The sequence below is a fragment of the Anas platyrhynchos genome, chromosome 5 (genome assembly GCF_047663525.1).
Source record: "Anas platyrhynchos isolate ZD024472 breed Pekin duck chromosome 5, IASCAAS_PekinDuck_T2T, whole genome shotgun sequence".
Classification (NCBI taxonomy): Eukaryota; Metazoa; Chordata; class Aves; order Anseriformes; family Anatidae; genus Anas; species Anas platyrhynchos.
Genome location: NC_092591.1, coordinates 15,702,018 through 15,717,891, shown reverse-complemented (window position 1 = coordinate 15,717,891; position 15,874 = coordinate 15,702,018). Strand labels below are relative to the sequence as shown.

General features: G+C 37.9%; 1 protein-coding gene across 3 annotated transcripts; it reads right to left on the bottom strand.

Annotated features, from left to right (window-relative positions):
* LOC101790996 (alpha-1-antitrypsin) lies at positions 1–11,538 on the bottom strand. Of its 3 annotated transcripts, XM_027458293.3 has the most exons (6): positions 11,262–11,538; positions 9,812–10,501; positions 8,973–9,243; positions 8,022–8,169; positions 6,997–7,141; positions 1–1,628 (listed from the first exon to the last, which is right to left on the bottom strand). In XM_027458293.3, the coding sequence occupies exons 2-6, from the start codon at positions 10,482–10,484 to the stop codon at positions 1,570–1,572; spliced, it is 1,296 nt and encodes a 431-aa protein (XP_027314094.1). In that variant the 5' UTR covers positions 10,485–10,501; positions 11,262–11,538; the 3' UTR covers positions 1–1,569. The 3 variants fall into 3 exon arrangements, with proteins under 3 accessions (XP_027314094.1, XP_071894449.1, XP_071894448.1); XM_072038348.1 differs by lacking the exon at positions 1–1,628 and having other exon boundaries at positions 6,865–7,141; positions 11,262–11,535; XM_072038347.1 differs by lacking the exons at positions 1–1,628; positions 11,262–11,538 and having other exon boundaries at positions 6,865–7,141; positions 9,812–10,565.
* Between the last annotated feature and the right edge of the window lie 4,336 nt (positions 11,539–15,874).

Genomic DNA, 15,874 nt, shown 5'->3' with positions numbered 1-15,874 from the left:
GACAGTTAACAGAAGGGTCAGAATCTTTATTCTGAACATTCCCAAGCTGTAATGCTTTAAAGGCCTTATATATCCAGCATGAGGGTCAAACCCAAGCCAACTTTTGCAATCCAAGCAGTAGAGAAGCAACAGCACCACTGCACTTGCAAGTGAGAGTCTCAGCCAGAGCAAGCCTGTGTCAAGGAGAATCATCTCATGGCACTCTCCTTGTCCCCGTGTAATTGCTGGGCAGGAGCCTGGGTCAGTAGGAATATGACAGGCTGAATATGGCACCTATGTTACCTGGGGATCAAACAGGAGGCAACTGATCTGAACATGTACCGTGTGACTAAATAACATCTAACTGGTTGGGGTGAAAAGTGCAATGTTAAGTCTTTTTCCTGGCAATCATTTCCTTTGATTTCTTTTTCTTTGGCATCATTTTTTTTTTTTTTTGTCTTATTTATGCCAAAAGCTCTAACATTTACAAATTAAGTTCCAATCAAACATTAGAATACTTAAAGTCTATGTTGCACACTGGCCTGCCCAGGCAGATGAGCTAATTAGCTCTGGCGTACTGCTGGCTGCTCTTGCTTCCCTACCTCACAGAAACTGCAAGAGGAATCTCATCTTGTGTCTCTGCTCCTCACAGCACCACATGGACATCTTGGACATCATGGTAATCCCCCTCTCCCTTCTACCTGCTCCCTTGTACTGCTGTAAACCTGGCAAAAATCCCAAAAGTAAACAATAGACTTCAGCCTTTTTTCATGTAAGAGCTGTGCTCTTCAAGACATGGCATGCTTCTTCACAGAAACTCAAAGAGCATGTCTATTTACTAACAATTCCAAAAGAGCAGACAGTTTCCTGGTTCATGTTCTGCAGAAAGGTTATTTTCCTTAACACTATTGTCAAAATCACCCCTCTACAAAGGGGAAATAGGAAACTGTTAGGAAACTGTACCCCAAGTAACACAGATAACATGGGCTCTAGCACAATTGTTATGCCCTCTTCTACTCTTTGCTGTCTTGCTTGAACTCCATACAGAATAAGAAGGCAAAAAGAATCCTGGAGGTTGTATATCAGCTTCTGAGAAAAGTCTCTCCCCCTCCCCCCTATTTTTTTTTTTTTATTATTATTTTTTAAATACAAGCATCTAGTGGTTTGCATACAGTTGAAGATACTGTGATAATAGTCTGTGACATATTTTTCACTTAACTCCTAACAAAAAAATTCAGGTCCGCTTAAACTGGTGAAATCTCATAATAAATGTCAAAGCCAGCTATCCAGAAAGAATAAGAGACGTGAGGAATGTAATGGAAAGCCAACAGCCTCAGCTGAAACATGATTTGTTCATGGAGCCATACGTTTCTGATGGACAGTGTAAACCCTCTTTCTGTACAGACTGAATTGATTTGTGACAGAAATTGTTTCTGACCTAAAATGGTTTCCGGTTTATAGTGATCTCAGATTTTTGGACATTGAAGCATGTTGGTGTTCCTGGAAAGGTGAAGTAGGAAGAGCTGAAAGCTCTGTAACCAGCCTCAGAGGACATAATCAGGAAGCAGTTCATGGAAATCAAACTGATCTTCAGGAAAACATCTTGCGAATCTTTGTTTGGCAGAAAGTTGCAGACAGCATTGGACCAGGTAAACTTCAGCATGCACAGGAAAGAAGAAGTTTCAAATTAGATTTTAGGAGTGAAACACAACAGTACTTCAAGTGATTGTCTGTGTGCATCAACATAGAATTATCATAACACTCTACTGTCTTCATATGCAGAGAAAAAATATCGTGAAATAAGTAAGACAAAAAAGACTAAAATGTTGTAATTGAAGAAAAGACATACAACTCTTTGCCAAGGATTTGCAGGAGTCAAATAACCACAGACCTTCCATCCTGCCCTACAGATATTTTTTCTCCTGGCCAGATGACAGAGTATAAGCCAAGATTCTAATGTACAGAAGAATTACTGAGTTAACATTATGAATCTCCATTCAAAGGGGTTGGAAACGTTTCTGTGAAGTGCATCATTTGTTTTGTTCTGGCTTTTGCTGTTTCTTAGCAGCCACTGATTTCCCAGCAGTGAAAAATCACCAGGTTCTTTGAAAGCTGAGAAATTCACATATATTGCCTAGGAATGACTGTTAGTTACAATGACAGTTGCTAGACTCTCCGAATATATAATGCAATATGTGATATCTGACTTAGAGAAATCAGACACCCCCAAGAGATGAGGCTGGGACATGACTGGTACCAACAAATTATTTTTTCACAGGGATGATTTTTTTCCCCAAAAAGAAGATGCTGTGGGTGTGCTGATCAATGATTAACACCAAGAAAGACATGCTAGCATTAAGCAAAGACTCCTACCCCACCATCCCTGAAGTATCATAGGGTCCATTCATGCCAGAACTTCATAAACCTTGCTAATTTTTTACTTTGTTATTGTGTCCTGAGAATGATTTGCAGAAAGAACAGTACCATGCTGTACAGGAATATAATATTCAGGATCAAAACAACACTAACAAGATGTGACTGTTACAACTACAAAGGGGATTAACTTGTAAAGAACCTTAACTGTGGTATGATTCTGCGATATCTCCTGTCTGATGAGGATACACTGACATTGTATGCACCTCAGCTTTGACAGGAATTTCTTTAAGCAGTCTCTGCCTTCTATCATTATCAAAATATGGGTTCCTATTTGTGCTTACATTTACCACAGCATTAATCAGTCTTTCCAGTGGAATATGCAATTTGCTTTTCAGACCCTGACCTTTAAGGCTGTTGGCTATGTTACATGCCTTTAGTTTCTTCCTAGCTGATGCCACACAGCACTGGGAAAAGAGACCTGTGCATTGGCACTAACCACTGGCTGTTTGAAATATGTTATTTTCCTCGATTTACTTCAAGTATGTTATTACCCTCTCTGCCCCCACACTTTTCTTCTAGTTGTTTTTTTCTTCTTTTATGACCTTTAGAACTACTCACAATTTCTGTTGGTTTTCTTCCAAATCCCTTTTAATTTAATGTATTTTGTGGGTAAAGGTTAAATGCATCTCTACCATGGATTAATCCTTTTTTTTTGAGCTCCTTATTTATCTTTTTGTATTTTGCTTCACTTTTGTAGGTAACTCTTTACTAGTTATGACAAAACTGCAAATACACTCTTTATTGCTATTCCCACAGTGCTTTCCTTCCTCTTCTTATTTCAAAGAGCCATTCAGTGTGTGCTGCACCAAGGCTTCTGCTGGACTGGCATTCTTCTATGACTGTTAACCCAAAATAGCCTTTAGAGGAGACTACAAAGTCATACAATCACAATTTTCTCTGAGAGTCCACATACACATCACTGAGGCTAAGGCTCTGGCACACACATGGTTTTGTGTGCTTCCCCATCAGATTTGTATGCAGGCTTCAGAGTAAGCTGGGTTAGAGAATGTCCCTTGCACTTTGTCCCTTAGATGGTCCATCAAACCAGCTCCATCCTCAAGGAATGTCATGGCATTTAAGTGGTATGAAACAGCACTAGCACAGAACAGCAGAAGTTCTTAAGTAGCTCAAATAAAAGTCTTCCCCCTCTTGCACTGAAACTTCTTGATCATGATATTCAGTCAGCAGACAAATCAGCAACAACAAAAAAATCCATAAAAGAAGAAGGAAAGAAATAGTTGACTGAAAGAAGAATCACTTCTCTGAACAAAACATGACTAGTCTGAATTTGTAACAACCTCAAGGCTGACAGTTTTGGGGGCTTTTATTCAATTCTTTATTTAACTCATTATTTAACACTCAAATATGCCATCTTCTGCATATTTCCAGTAAGAGTAATTTCCTCATCTTTGAGGAAACAGGGAACCAAGGAATACACCTGTATACAGCTCCTACTCCTATCTGAAGATGATTTGCTACCTACAGCAATTTCATGATACTTTTTGGATATCCAATTAAATCAGTGATAATTTAGTATTGCAGAGAGTTCTAATGATAGACGGTCTAAAATTCACAGTCTTATTTAATTTTTAGACAAGGTTTCCCAAGTATAAAGAATGATCAAGGTATGCTTTTATTCAGGGCTTGGATCCTGGCTACATTTTATCTGATCTTGAAAGCTGACCTAATACTTCTAGAAAGCCAGGGACTAAACTCAGAGTATAAATAAGACAATCCAGTGCATGTGGACAGAAGGTGTTTTAAATTGCCTTAAGGATTCTAATAAAAGGATAAGTAGCTCATAAATATTAAATAGTTTTGAAGTGGAAAACACACTGCTTGGACATACTGGAGAGCTGTAAGTCTTGAAGACATTATATGAAATTGTCAGAACATTCTGGTCTTTTCTTCAAGGAAGGTACATTATAGCTGGAACAGGTGTAAAAAGATGATATTAGGAACAGGCAGGCAATGAGAAGATGAAAAAGAGCCAGGACTGGTAAAAAGCATAGGCTGAGGGAAGATAAAAATTAAATCTGTATATACAGAGAAGGTAACATCTGCAAAAGAAGAGGTATTTCAGCTGACAAACAAGAGTGGAATAAGAAACGGAAGGGTTTAAATTGTCCAGAAGCAAACTGTAGTTAAAATTAAAGGAAGGTTTATAACAATGAGAATAGCAGGGATGAAAACACAAACACCCTTGCCTCTAGCCCCTATATTTTAATGCAAAATTTAATCACTTAGTGAAAGATATGACATAGTGAATGGCATACAATTGTTTAAGAACTTTTTTTTTTGGTGGGGGGGAATAAGTTATACATATTTCAAGATTGCACTTTTATTGGAGGAGGGGAATTTAACAGTTTTCTGAATTCAATAAAATATACAATTTATGTTATATAAGCATAGTTCTATGCAAATTCTAATTAAGCATCCTACTTATTCTTTATGCTTCCTTTGGGAAAATAATGTAGGGAAAGGTCCCACTCTATTAGAGTTTCACAATATATCTTGTAGTGTCTTTTAATACCTAAATGGCAAAGAAAAACAGCTCATTCTCCCACATGCAGCTTGAGTTTTCCTCAATAACATTTAAGTAGGTTAAGCATCAAGACTGCTTCTCAAATAAAATCTGACTGGAAAAATATCATTTTGATTTATTTTTTTTTTCAATGATAGCAAATAGACACTATTGATCTGGGGTCCACAAGGAACAACAAACATAGTGTCTCTTGATATTTGCCTATGGAGTTATTTGTCATTGCAAAGCTGGACTTCAGCATGTTGTCCTGAATTAGCCCTAAGATTTGCCAAGAACTTTTAAGTGATCTTCTCTAGAATTTCTTTATGCATGTTATACCAAGATTAAGTACTTACATGTATATATGTCTAGTAGTCTGAAGCCAACAGCTTTCACTAAGTATTGAATAGACCAAATACAGCTATCAGAAAGGAAGTTTTAGCATTGTTTACATGATTTTGAAAAGAATTTTGAGTGTGAACATCAAATGTTGCTCGGCTGACATGGAAAAGACTTTTCTATTCCTTATCAGCATACCTACACCTACAAATTACTAACACTGATAGCGTTAATTTAATGTCAGAGAAAATAAAGATCTTCAACCAGGATAACCATGTTTTAGAAATATTATAATTTTTATTTTTGTCACAGACATTTTAAGAGACTAAAGTCTAAAAATTTGTCATTTGTATTTTATTTATTTATTTATTATTATTTATTATCTTTACCAGTTTGAGTTATTCTATAGCAAAAGATATAATCAATCTGTAATTTAAGTGCTTCTATTCGCTTTCTTATTTTAATAGGATGTGTTAAAGATGCTAATTTTAAAAGGTAAAAAATAAAATAATTTAAATATTTACTGCTTTGTGTTTCCTTCATTTCATAATCACACAACTACCTGGCATATCTGGTATGTTAAAATTCTATTGACCAAGAATCACTATAAAGCAACATAATACAATAGCAATAAATTAGGCTGATGCATCTTTGAATGAAAAATGACAAATTTCAAATAACTGTATGTCTTTATTCTATACAGTAATCCACTGTTAATGCTTAGAAAGTGACTTATCAAATATTACCTGCATTTTGCATGTGTGTCTATGATAGCTTTCTGAGCTTAATGGAGGTTAACAGAACCTAGGAAAGCTTTACTCTTCCCAGTGAGAAAATAAAATTTTTCTGTAGTTACAATTTTTCATTCCTCCTCTACCACAATCTGCCATATCTAGCTGGAAAGCATGACAGTGAAGGCAGCATCAGTAGGAGAAATGAGAAATTACAGTAACAATAAATCCATAAAAAGAAAACTAGTGCTATGACACAGACTGCCCCACCATTTATTTTATCTCAGGGCAATACCCCAGTAAAACAAACCAACTTTCTTGTCTGCATGAGGAAGGCTTCCACAAAGGAGACAGGGAAGCAAGCTAAAACAACCACCCTGGCCAACCCTTTGCATCATAGCGTATTCCAATGTCCCAGTAAGTGATCTTGCAACCTCATTCCATTAAAAAAAAAAAAAAAAAACAAAAAAAAAACAATATTGAGGAAATCTGCATTTAAATCAGTTATCAAAGGTTGGTGGGTTAAGCTGACAGGACTTACACCTCCCATTTCCTTTTCCCCATTTCCCTTCTCCTGACCTTCCACACACACAATCTGAGTGTACAGCAATAGCTACATCATCCAAGGGACTTCAGCCCACCTTACATACCCCACTGCAGCATGTCAGGAAGGGCTTCTTACAAAAAAGGTGGAAAGGGGACTTGTACTTCATCAATACTACAAGCTGTACACAGTGGTAGGCAGGGGAGAAATACCAGTGTCTTTTGGACAAGGTAAAAATAGTTTTTGTCTTTTAAGGGATTAGAAATGTACATAATGATAATAGTTGTAAAACAAGCACTAGTACACAGTGGTGTACAGAAATGTTTTACTGTATCACAGGAATTAGCCAGCAATGTGCAAAAGTGCACGTCCTCTGGCCAATCAGTTACTTTTCAGAGGGTTTACAATTTTCCCTATGAAGAGGACGGTGCGGGTATACTTATCCACAATTGTCAGGAGAAAGGGCCTATTGAATTTGATTCGAGGTGGACGGGGAAAATCGCCAGATCTCCAGGTGATCTCCTTCACTGTGGCTCCCGCTGCTTCAGTGCCATTCTCATGAACACTTAGCACAGCTCTGTGGATCACCTGCAAGGACACAGAGCAAAACAACCTCCAGATGACAAGCTGGAAAGAGGAGAGCAACTCCTCTGGAGACCTGGGCCAGCTCTCCAAGCACGCATGTGGCAGCTGAGACCCACCCTAGGCACCATGGGATGGGGGAAGGGAAGCCCCACCAGGGCCAGGGTGGGGGTTAGGGTTGGGAATGGCAGCAGGAGGGGAGCCAGGCCTCCACCCTCTTTAGTCTTGCCAGAGAACCCTGCCTGGATTGAAACCCAGCAGCACCAGCCTGGGGAAGGCCATCACCAGCCCTGCCCTTCTCACCACAGCACCATCAACTGTAATACCACCCCTGGTAGCCTCTGTTAGCTGTATGTGCAGAGAGCAACCCTTGAGCAGCGGACAGCCAAAGAGCACTCAAGATGACTGATGACAAGAAGTTTGGGTAGTAAAGAAACATGGTAATTTAGCCTAGATTTGTTTTGCGTTTGGCAGCTTCATGTGTTATCAGGAATCTACCCTATCATCTAGTTGAAAAAAATAACTTTTTGGGAGCACAAGAAGGGCAGGAATAATAGCTTTTTACCGTCTCTAAGGGGAGTAAGAGGATATTTTACCAAAGTTAACATGCTACCTTTAGATAATTTTTTTTTTTTTGGTAGCCAAAAGAACATCTAATGATATGTAAGTCTTCTTCCTCATCCTTGAGCCATGTGTGCATAACCCCTTCTGTGCAAGTGTGGCTTCAGTTTTAGCAATGGTATGTCTTCCCTTGCCTCCACACTAGTGGCTGTTGATGACTAAATTTTGCTTCAGAGAAACTGGGATAATCTTTTCATATAATATTAATGACAATACCCAGGAACAGGCAAATCATGTGGTCACTGTGTTTCATGTGCTGACTTACTTTTGAAAGCATCAGTCCAGGCTCCTCAGTAATTCCTGACAGATCAGCATGTTCAGTAAATATATCAGTCATACCCATTTGTTTGACTATCTTTTTCACATCATAGGTACCAGAAATAGAAAATTTTGGTATGTGCAAATGTATTTTTCTGTAAAAAATAACATACATAAAGACAAATTTTCAACTAGGTAATGCTCTTCAATAGCTTCACTTTAGTGACAATTCTCATTTATTTTTCTAAATGTTATAAGTTAAACTAAAAGCAGTATCAGGGTTCAAATAACACTTCTGGACAGTATATCCATGTAATGTAAAGTGTTGGAGCAGTATAAGCCCATATTAACCTCCACTTTCACAGTGGGTTTCAAAGAGTTGCCCAGTGCGATACAGCCCCATCAATTCTGCTACAAACAGAGCCTCACTAGGAAGCAGGTGTTCCTCAAAAGATTATAGCTAGTTATACCTTATACTTAAGGCTGTTTGAACACAGAACAGGGCCTAGGCCACCACAAAAACAGCTTCAGTAATGGTGAATGATTAAAATTTCCTTTTACACACAATACTGCAGATACCACCTGGCTCTCAACACCCCAATGCCCACTTCAGAAATAAAGATAATAATAATAATAATAATAATAATAATAATAATAATAAAAAAAAAAACAAACAATAAAATTCCATTTTAGTTTCACATTGCCCATATGAGATAAGTGCCTATTAACTTTGTCAACTTGGTGCTAAGCAACTTGTTTTTCACTACCCAGAACTGTTTTTCATTTTTCAACTAAGAAAAGGGAAGTCATGCACAGAGAGGGACCAATAAGTGAACAGAGTTCAAGAATATAACCTGCCCTTTAATGTTTTGTCTTGGTGAGACAAACATTACTAATGTATACATGGTTACATTACTGATATAACATGGTCACATCTCACCCTAGCAAAATCTCTTACCTGTCTTGGAGGAACTTTACCCATTTGGACATGGTCCTTTTCAAGAGAGCATCTTCCACCTGTTTCATCTTCCCTTCATCAGGCAAAACAAATAATGCTGCAACATTTCCATTGTAAGGTATCTGAACCAGCCAACAGGACAGCACTTCATCAAAGTAATTTCTGTAGTAACCCTTCCGATACATCATGTCAACTTTTACAGTTGTTTTCTCATCCACAAAAAAATCCTCTTGTTGTGTATATAAAGCACTGAAGGGTTTCTCCCAATGGGCTTATGACAAAAAGAAAAATAATTCAGAGAAATACAAAGAGGAATGGTCACTATGAATAAAACAGGATCTAGTCTCACAGTCTTCCTTTGGTTAGAGCAAACCTATTTATTTATTTATTCATGTTACTGCACCCTTAGGTGTTCCAGTATCACAGCTTTTATTTCCAAGGTGCTTAAAAGCAATTATGGGTAATACTGAAAACATCATCTTTCATTAGAACATGAGTCTATCAAAACGTTAAAGAATTTACCAAGCACAGCAAATATGTTTGTTAAAAAAATCCAGTCTTTTACTCAACCAAGTGAGAACACAGACATTCATGCTGACTACACATGTACAGGATTTTATAGGAATAATTTCCAGATAGTGAACATGGGTTCCTTCAACTAAAAAACAAAACAAAACAAAACAAAAACAAATAAAACAAGCAAAACAAAAACAAAAACAAAAAAACAACAAAAACACCCTTTTACTAGAAACTATAATTTCTTTCTTTTTGATTTTCATTTCCTGTAATAAGCAGTAAGCATCTAAGTTACAACCTTAGCACCCTTTGATATTTCTTACCTTTAAAGAAGACATAGTTAACAAGAACCATTGCAGTGAGAGGATCAAGATTTTCCACTAATTTAAAAATTTTCCCATTTGTCTTTTCCTCAATATAACTGTTGATCTGGTTCTCTGCACTAGAGGAGTTGTTAAAGTCAGTAGAAAAGACTTCAGACTCATAAAAGCTTTTGACATCATCCAAGAACTTCTGTAGTGGTTTTAACATGTCTTCTATAAAAAGGACATTGCCCAGGCTCAGCTGGAGATCACCATCTGAACGGTTCAGCATGTGGAGAAGCTGGCAAAAACCTTCATGTATTTCCTGCTCCTGAGTCTTTTTCAGGTTAAAGGCAAGCCCTTCCAGAATCTGCGTCAGCGTTGCTGACTTGGCACCCAGTGCCAGCATTGCAAAGGAAGCAGAGATGCTTATGGGTGAAAAGAAAATATTTTGATCAGTTGCCTCGGATGCAACCAGCTTGTAAAATGAAAATGCAAAATCAGCATTGCTGGGAGCTATTTTGACAAAAGTTTTGTTTTTATCTGGATAAGCTCCTTCCCCATGAGAACTGTGACCTGGGTAATATGCTCCTTTAGGATCATCCTGCTTATTGCGGTAGTGAGGGTGCTGATGACACTGGGCAGCAGCATACAAACCAGCCAGTAATAAACACAAGGAGAAGGTGGGCTTCATTTTCCTTTTAACCCTTCCTGGAAAAGAGATAGACACCGAATATGGCAGGGAAATTAATTTCTTCATCCTTGTGTGCTCCAGCCATGTAAAATGAGATTCTCAGAACATGCCTGTTCTCAAAAATCTCACTTTTGTTTCACTTTCCTGATGCCAGTGATCCCCAGAAAGAATGTGTGGTAACTATGTGAATTACTGAGCACTCTCTCAAAAGATGCAATGTTGTTCATGATAACAAGTTTAAAAAAAAAATAGTATAAAACTGTTTTTTGGTTTGCTGGTTTGTTAATTTCAAATTGCAAATAACTGGAAGTTTTTGACCTTTTCCCCAGAGAAAATGGTGGAAGCTGGATTTACTCTTGATACTGCAGGATGGCTATTGCAGCACTACTAGTCTTTCTCTTTTAATCAAATAAATAGGTAATTACATATATGTTAAACAAAAATGTAATATAAACACAGATCATACTTTTAGGAGACAAATTACAAAATGCTTATACAATTTTCTCAAGGATAAAATTGAGTCACTGTGGCAGTGAAATCTCGTTATAGATATTTTTTGTTTCCAGAATAATTATTTTATTTTTATTATTATTTGATTACTTAAAGTGTCTTCTTTGTTAGCAGACAGTTCTTGCTGTTTTTTGACATGTTTTGAATTTTTGCATAACAGACACACCGCTCTGTTTACATGTGAAAAGCCCTCCTTCCTGGGCAACAACATAATCCCCCAAACTGATGTGTCCAAGTGATCCAAGAAAAAGTTGAAAGGGTACTTACAGTGCTACAAAGAGGACCTTGATGAGTTCATCTGATCTTGTCTGCTCCTTGCTCCCTTCAGTACCATTAAACAGGATTAAGCGGAGTGCCCCCGTTAATCATTAATTACTTCAAATAAAAATTACCAGTGAGGATGCACAGCAAGCAGTAATGGCATAGATATTATGGACAGTTCATTGAGATTAATTGTCCAAGCCAATATTGCTGGATGGTGGGGTTCTGAGTGACAGGGAACACATCTCCTGCTGTGCCCATGCTTGTGAATTCCTGTGACAAGCCTTCTGCGTGGGTCTGGTGGGATAGCTGTGTCCTTTGTGGCTGGAGAAGAACATGGTGAATTCACGTGAAGGCCACCCATAGTAGCCTGGGTCTGGCTCCTGGGGACAAAGGTCCCAGTGCAGCTCCCCAAGAAGTGCAGCCTGCCTGCCTGCCTGCCTTTCCCAGCCTGGTCTCAGGGGGACAGCAAACAGGACAGGGGTGCTGCCAGACACATAGCTCCTCTTGTCAGGATTTCAAAACAGGAGAAAAAAAAAAAAAAAGATTTATAAAGCCCTTCTGCCTTACCATACTCCCTTTTTGACTCCATATTTACTGGTCTGGGGGCTTCTTTTCAGGGGAGCAGAGTGTATGTAAGTGGTGATGGTCTCTAGGTTTCATTAGCGAATAACAGCAGCTGGCAATGTGGCTTTACCACCCTTGGGAGACATTGCCAGTCAGTGCAGCTGCTGCCCCATTACTGCTAGACATCACCTGTGACTATTGGTGTGGTTGGTTAAATTCTCTCCATCCTTTTAGAAACAACACCAATAAGAACACCACAAACAAACCAAAACAAAACCAAAACAACAACAGGACAGCAAGTGCAAGGACAGAAAAAAAAATGTGGAAGGAATAGGGACTTGGTAGAAAACTCTCTTCTATCAACTTTGTTTTGTGAAAGGCCTGGGACAGCTGGAGCTCTAGCTCCAGGAGAGATTTGGGTGCCTGGTCAGCTGCACAGCAAATCGATTCTAATTTATTTGGAGCAACAATGGATAAGCTAAAAATTCCATCCTGGGAACACAGACATGTTTAAGAGATCAGTTAAGTATGTGCCAGATAAAAACGTATAGACTATGCATACCTGATTGCATTGACACCTCCCAAAATATACTCAAGTTCCTTATGTTTTAATGAGTGACAGGGCTGCGGTGGGAATACCTACTTGGTACCTCCTGGTAAATGCAATTGCCTTCTTGGGGAAGGCAATGAGGAGGAAAGGTACCTTCTGATGCTGTCTAAGAACACAAAGCGGGAAAGAATGTTTATGTTGCTTTCAATAGAAAAACAAAACAAAACAAAACAAAAACAAACAAATAAAAACTAATTTATTGTGGTTTATACCCATTGTAAGATCAAGGAATAGTAATTCAGTAATATCGTGTTGCCTAGCAAGTATCTAAGCCATTCACAGAGAAGACTTCATTTTCTAGGTTTTGCTATGCCAAAAAAACACAAATATATAAAAGATAATGCACATAATTCCTTCCTTACCACAAAAGACAGGCAAGACTTTTCTTTTCTATAGTCAAACAGCAAAAGAGGGCAGGGAACTACATTTTCTTATTGACATCGGCAACACTAATCTTATGTTTGCTGACCAAGTGACTGGAGCACTTGATCATTTGATCTGGATACGAGACCCTCAAATCTTACGAACACTTCAACCTGAGAAAATCAGACCCAAACAACCCATTCTGCAGGGGAATAGCTAATCTTCAGGCTGCAAGAGATTGACAAGAAAGTGAAGGGAAAACAGTTCCCAATCTTCCCTCTGAGGATGTTCTTCCTAAAAATAAAATTAAAGTTAAAAAATACTTAAATGAGTTGTGCAGATAATTGTTTGGATTTTTCTGCTTATGAAACACACACAATATGTATGTGTAGAAATACAAATAGATCTATAGGTATTCATGTGGCTGGGGAAAGATCAACTAGTATGACATGTTAACCTAATAACGCAGGCACAAGCCTGGGACACAAAAAACCTTAGATTTCTATCCAAGAACTACCCAAGCATGTTGTTGAATGCACATAAGAAATAATGCCCCTAGGAATTGTTTTTGAATGTGATACCTGATCACACAAGATGTGTGTTACTAATTCTAACCGTATGAGTATTGTATAAGGAGTTCTGCTAAAGATAATCATTATTGCTGCTAAATCAGAACCTGTGGCAAAAATTAATGCATTGTGACTCGAATTGGACAAAAACTGAAGAAATGTTGTCTCTAATTGAGAAGTTTTATTAACAGAACTATAAATACAAAAGACCTTTTCTTCAAGCGCTTGAAAAATTACACATTTTGTGGATTTTATATGATGAAATTCCCATTCTTTAAACCAATTTTTGCTAATAGTAAAAATATTTTTCCTACCATTTTATGAAGTGATGTAAAAATATTTTAAGCTTAATCATTAGGATTTTGTTGAAAGACTTGAAAATCACATCAAGTGTAAATGAAAGGAATAAAAACCAGAATATATTAAAAATGAGGCAAGGAGATAAGCTGATTAGGCTGTAAATACCCAGGCTGAGAGACCTTCACTCTTTCAGAGAAGTCATCATCATCAGAATGGAATAAGCCATTAGATATGTCTATTTTATATTTTAGTTAAATGTAGACTCCTTTCAGCAAGCTGTGGTAAGGTAGAAGAACTTGTCTTTACCTGATCTCATAGTTTTATGTTAGTTTAGTATCCATCTCCTCATTTTAGGCAAACCATCCCTTTGTCATCAACTTCAGTAGCGTCCAGCCAATAAACTAGCCCAAAGAAATTAATGAGATTAAAATTCTGAGTTTATCCCTCTGTTCTGTTCTAATGAAGATTAATAGCACAATGTCAGTGCATGGTACTGATTCACATCACATTAAATTTTCATAGTACAAATGTTCATGTACGTTTTTCTCCCCACAAACTGCACTCCTAGGTGGGGGATCCTTGCCATGTGCTCATTGCTGGCTGCTGCGAGCAAAATTTACAGCAGCTGTGACCTGCCTGCCATCCCCACAGCAGGTACAAACTTGGATTTCACTGATTTTCACATGGTAGTATAAGGTTTTTTCAATTTCCTAGTTCTCTGGTAAGCCTAACTGCTATTTGGCAATGAACTGCAGTGTTATGGAGGTTAGCTAAGAGAAGGCAAGTGGCTACAGACATGAAAATCTGAGGCTGTTTCCTTTGGAAACCAAGCTGTTTGTTTTGTTTTCTTTGCATTTGAGGTTAAGAGTCACACTTTCTCAGCTTACACAGTTCATGTGACTCAGTTTCTCATTATCTGTCATGAATATTTTCATCATCCTTACATTTACTTATTAAAAAAAATATATATTTTATATATATTACATTTCAATAATATGTCACTCCATTTTTATCCCTAGCTTTACTTATATGTGTTCCCCAAGAAGCTTATATTTTAATTCAGTTTCTGTGGCATTAGTTGATAGATACTTTGGAAGCAGGGAATTCCTAAATGCCTAACACTAACACTAATTCCTAAATGCCTAACACTGCTGAATCTCAGATGTACTCTAGCTACCTGATAAAACTTATTGAAGAACTGTAATAAAATTGGTTTGAGTGAATATGCAGTTAGCAAATGCAAAAATTCTTGGTAAAAACATGGTACATAAAATACAGTTGCTTAGATGAATAGTGACTGAAAAGCATCGTTACGAAGAATCCACCTTGGAAAAGCAAGCAGACTATAACTCCATATATAACCAATCTGGAGCAAATCAGCCAAGAAACCCTTCAAATTTAAATTATTTCTAAGAGACTTTCAGCTTTAAACTGGACTACTGCGGAAGCACTTTGGAAAAGTTTTTCCAAGTTTGGAACGGTGAATTACAGAACTGGAAAATGATGAAATGATGCATCTTTGAACTGTTGTTCATTGTATGCTTTGGACTGAAAGTTATTTGCTTACCAAAGAAATGCAGATGACCTAAGTTTCCACTGATTTACGCTCAGTATAAAAACTAGAGTCACGGATATGTAGCACTGAACATTCACTTTCTCCAGACAAATATATTTTTAAGCTAGAAGGCACCTGCTTACAAGTTAGATTTATCTAGTGCCAGTGCTATGTAATGGGAGAAGGACAACATGCTGGTTACTTCAGCCTCTAGTAGAGAGCTTGTACAATGCACCTGGGTAAATATGGGTCTTTTCTGACCTTTTCCTATTCCATTTGATTGTATCCTCTCTCAACAAGAAAAGTTTGAGGTTTGCAGCACAAAAGATGGTTGAGAGCTTAAGAACTTCCATTCAGTCTCATTGTCCTGGGTCTGAGCACTCTCCCCCAAAAGTGTTGTGCAGTGGAGCACTGGGAGAGGTGCATGTGGAACATGTACAGGACTGATAGACCTTTGGGACTGCAGGATCATCCTGCAATGTCCACTCTACATACTCCACTATCTGTATGCAGAACCATCTGCTTTTTTTGGCTTTGAAGCTGTCTCCTCCATGAGAAGCTAGGGGCATAAGAACGCCCCTAGCTTCTGCATTAGGTGTATGGTAAATTTTCAGTCTTCATCCACATAATCTGCTCCACTTTTATATTCCCCCCA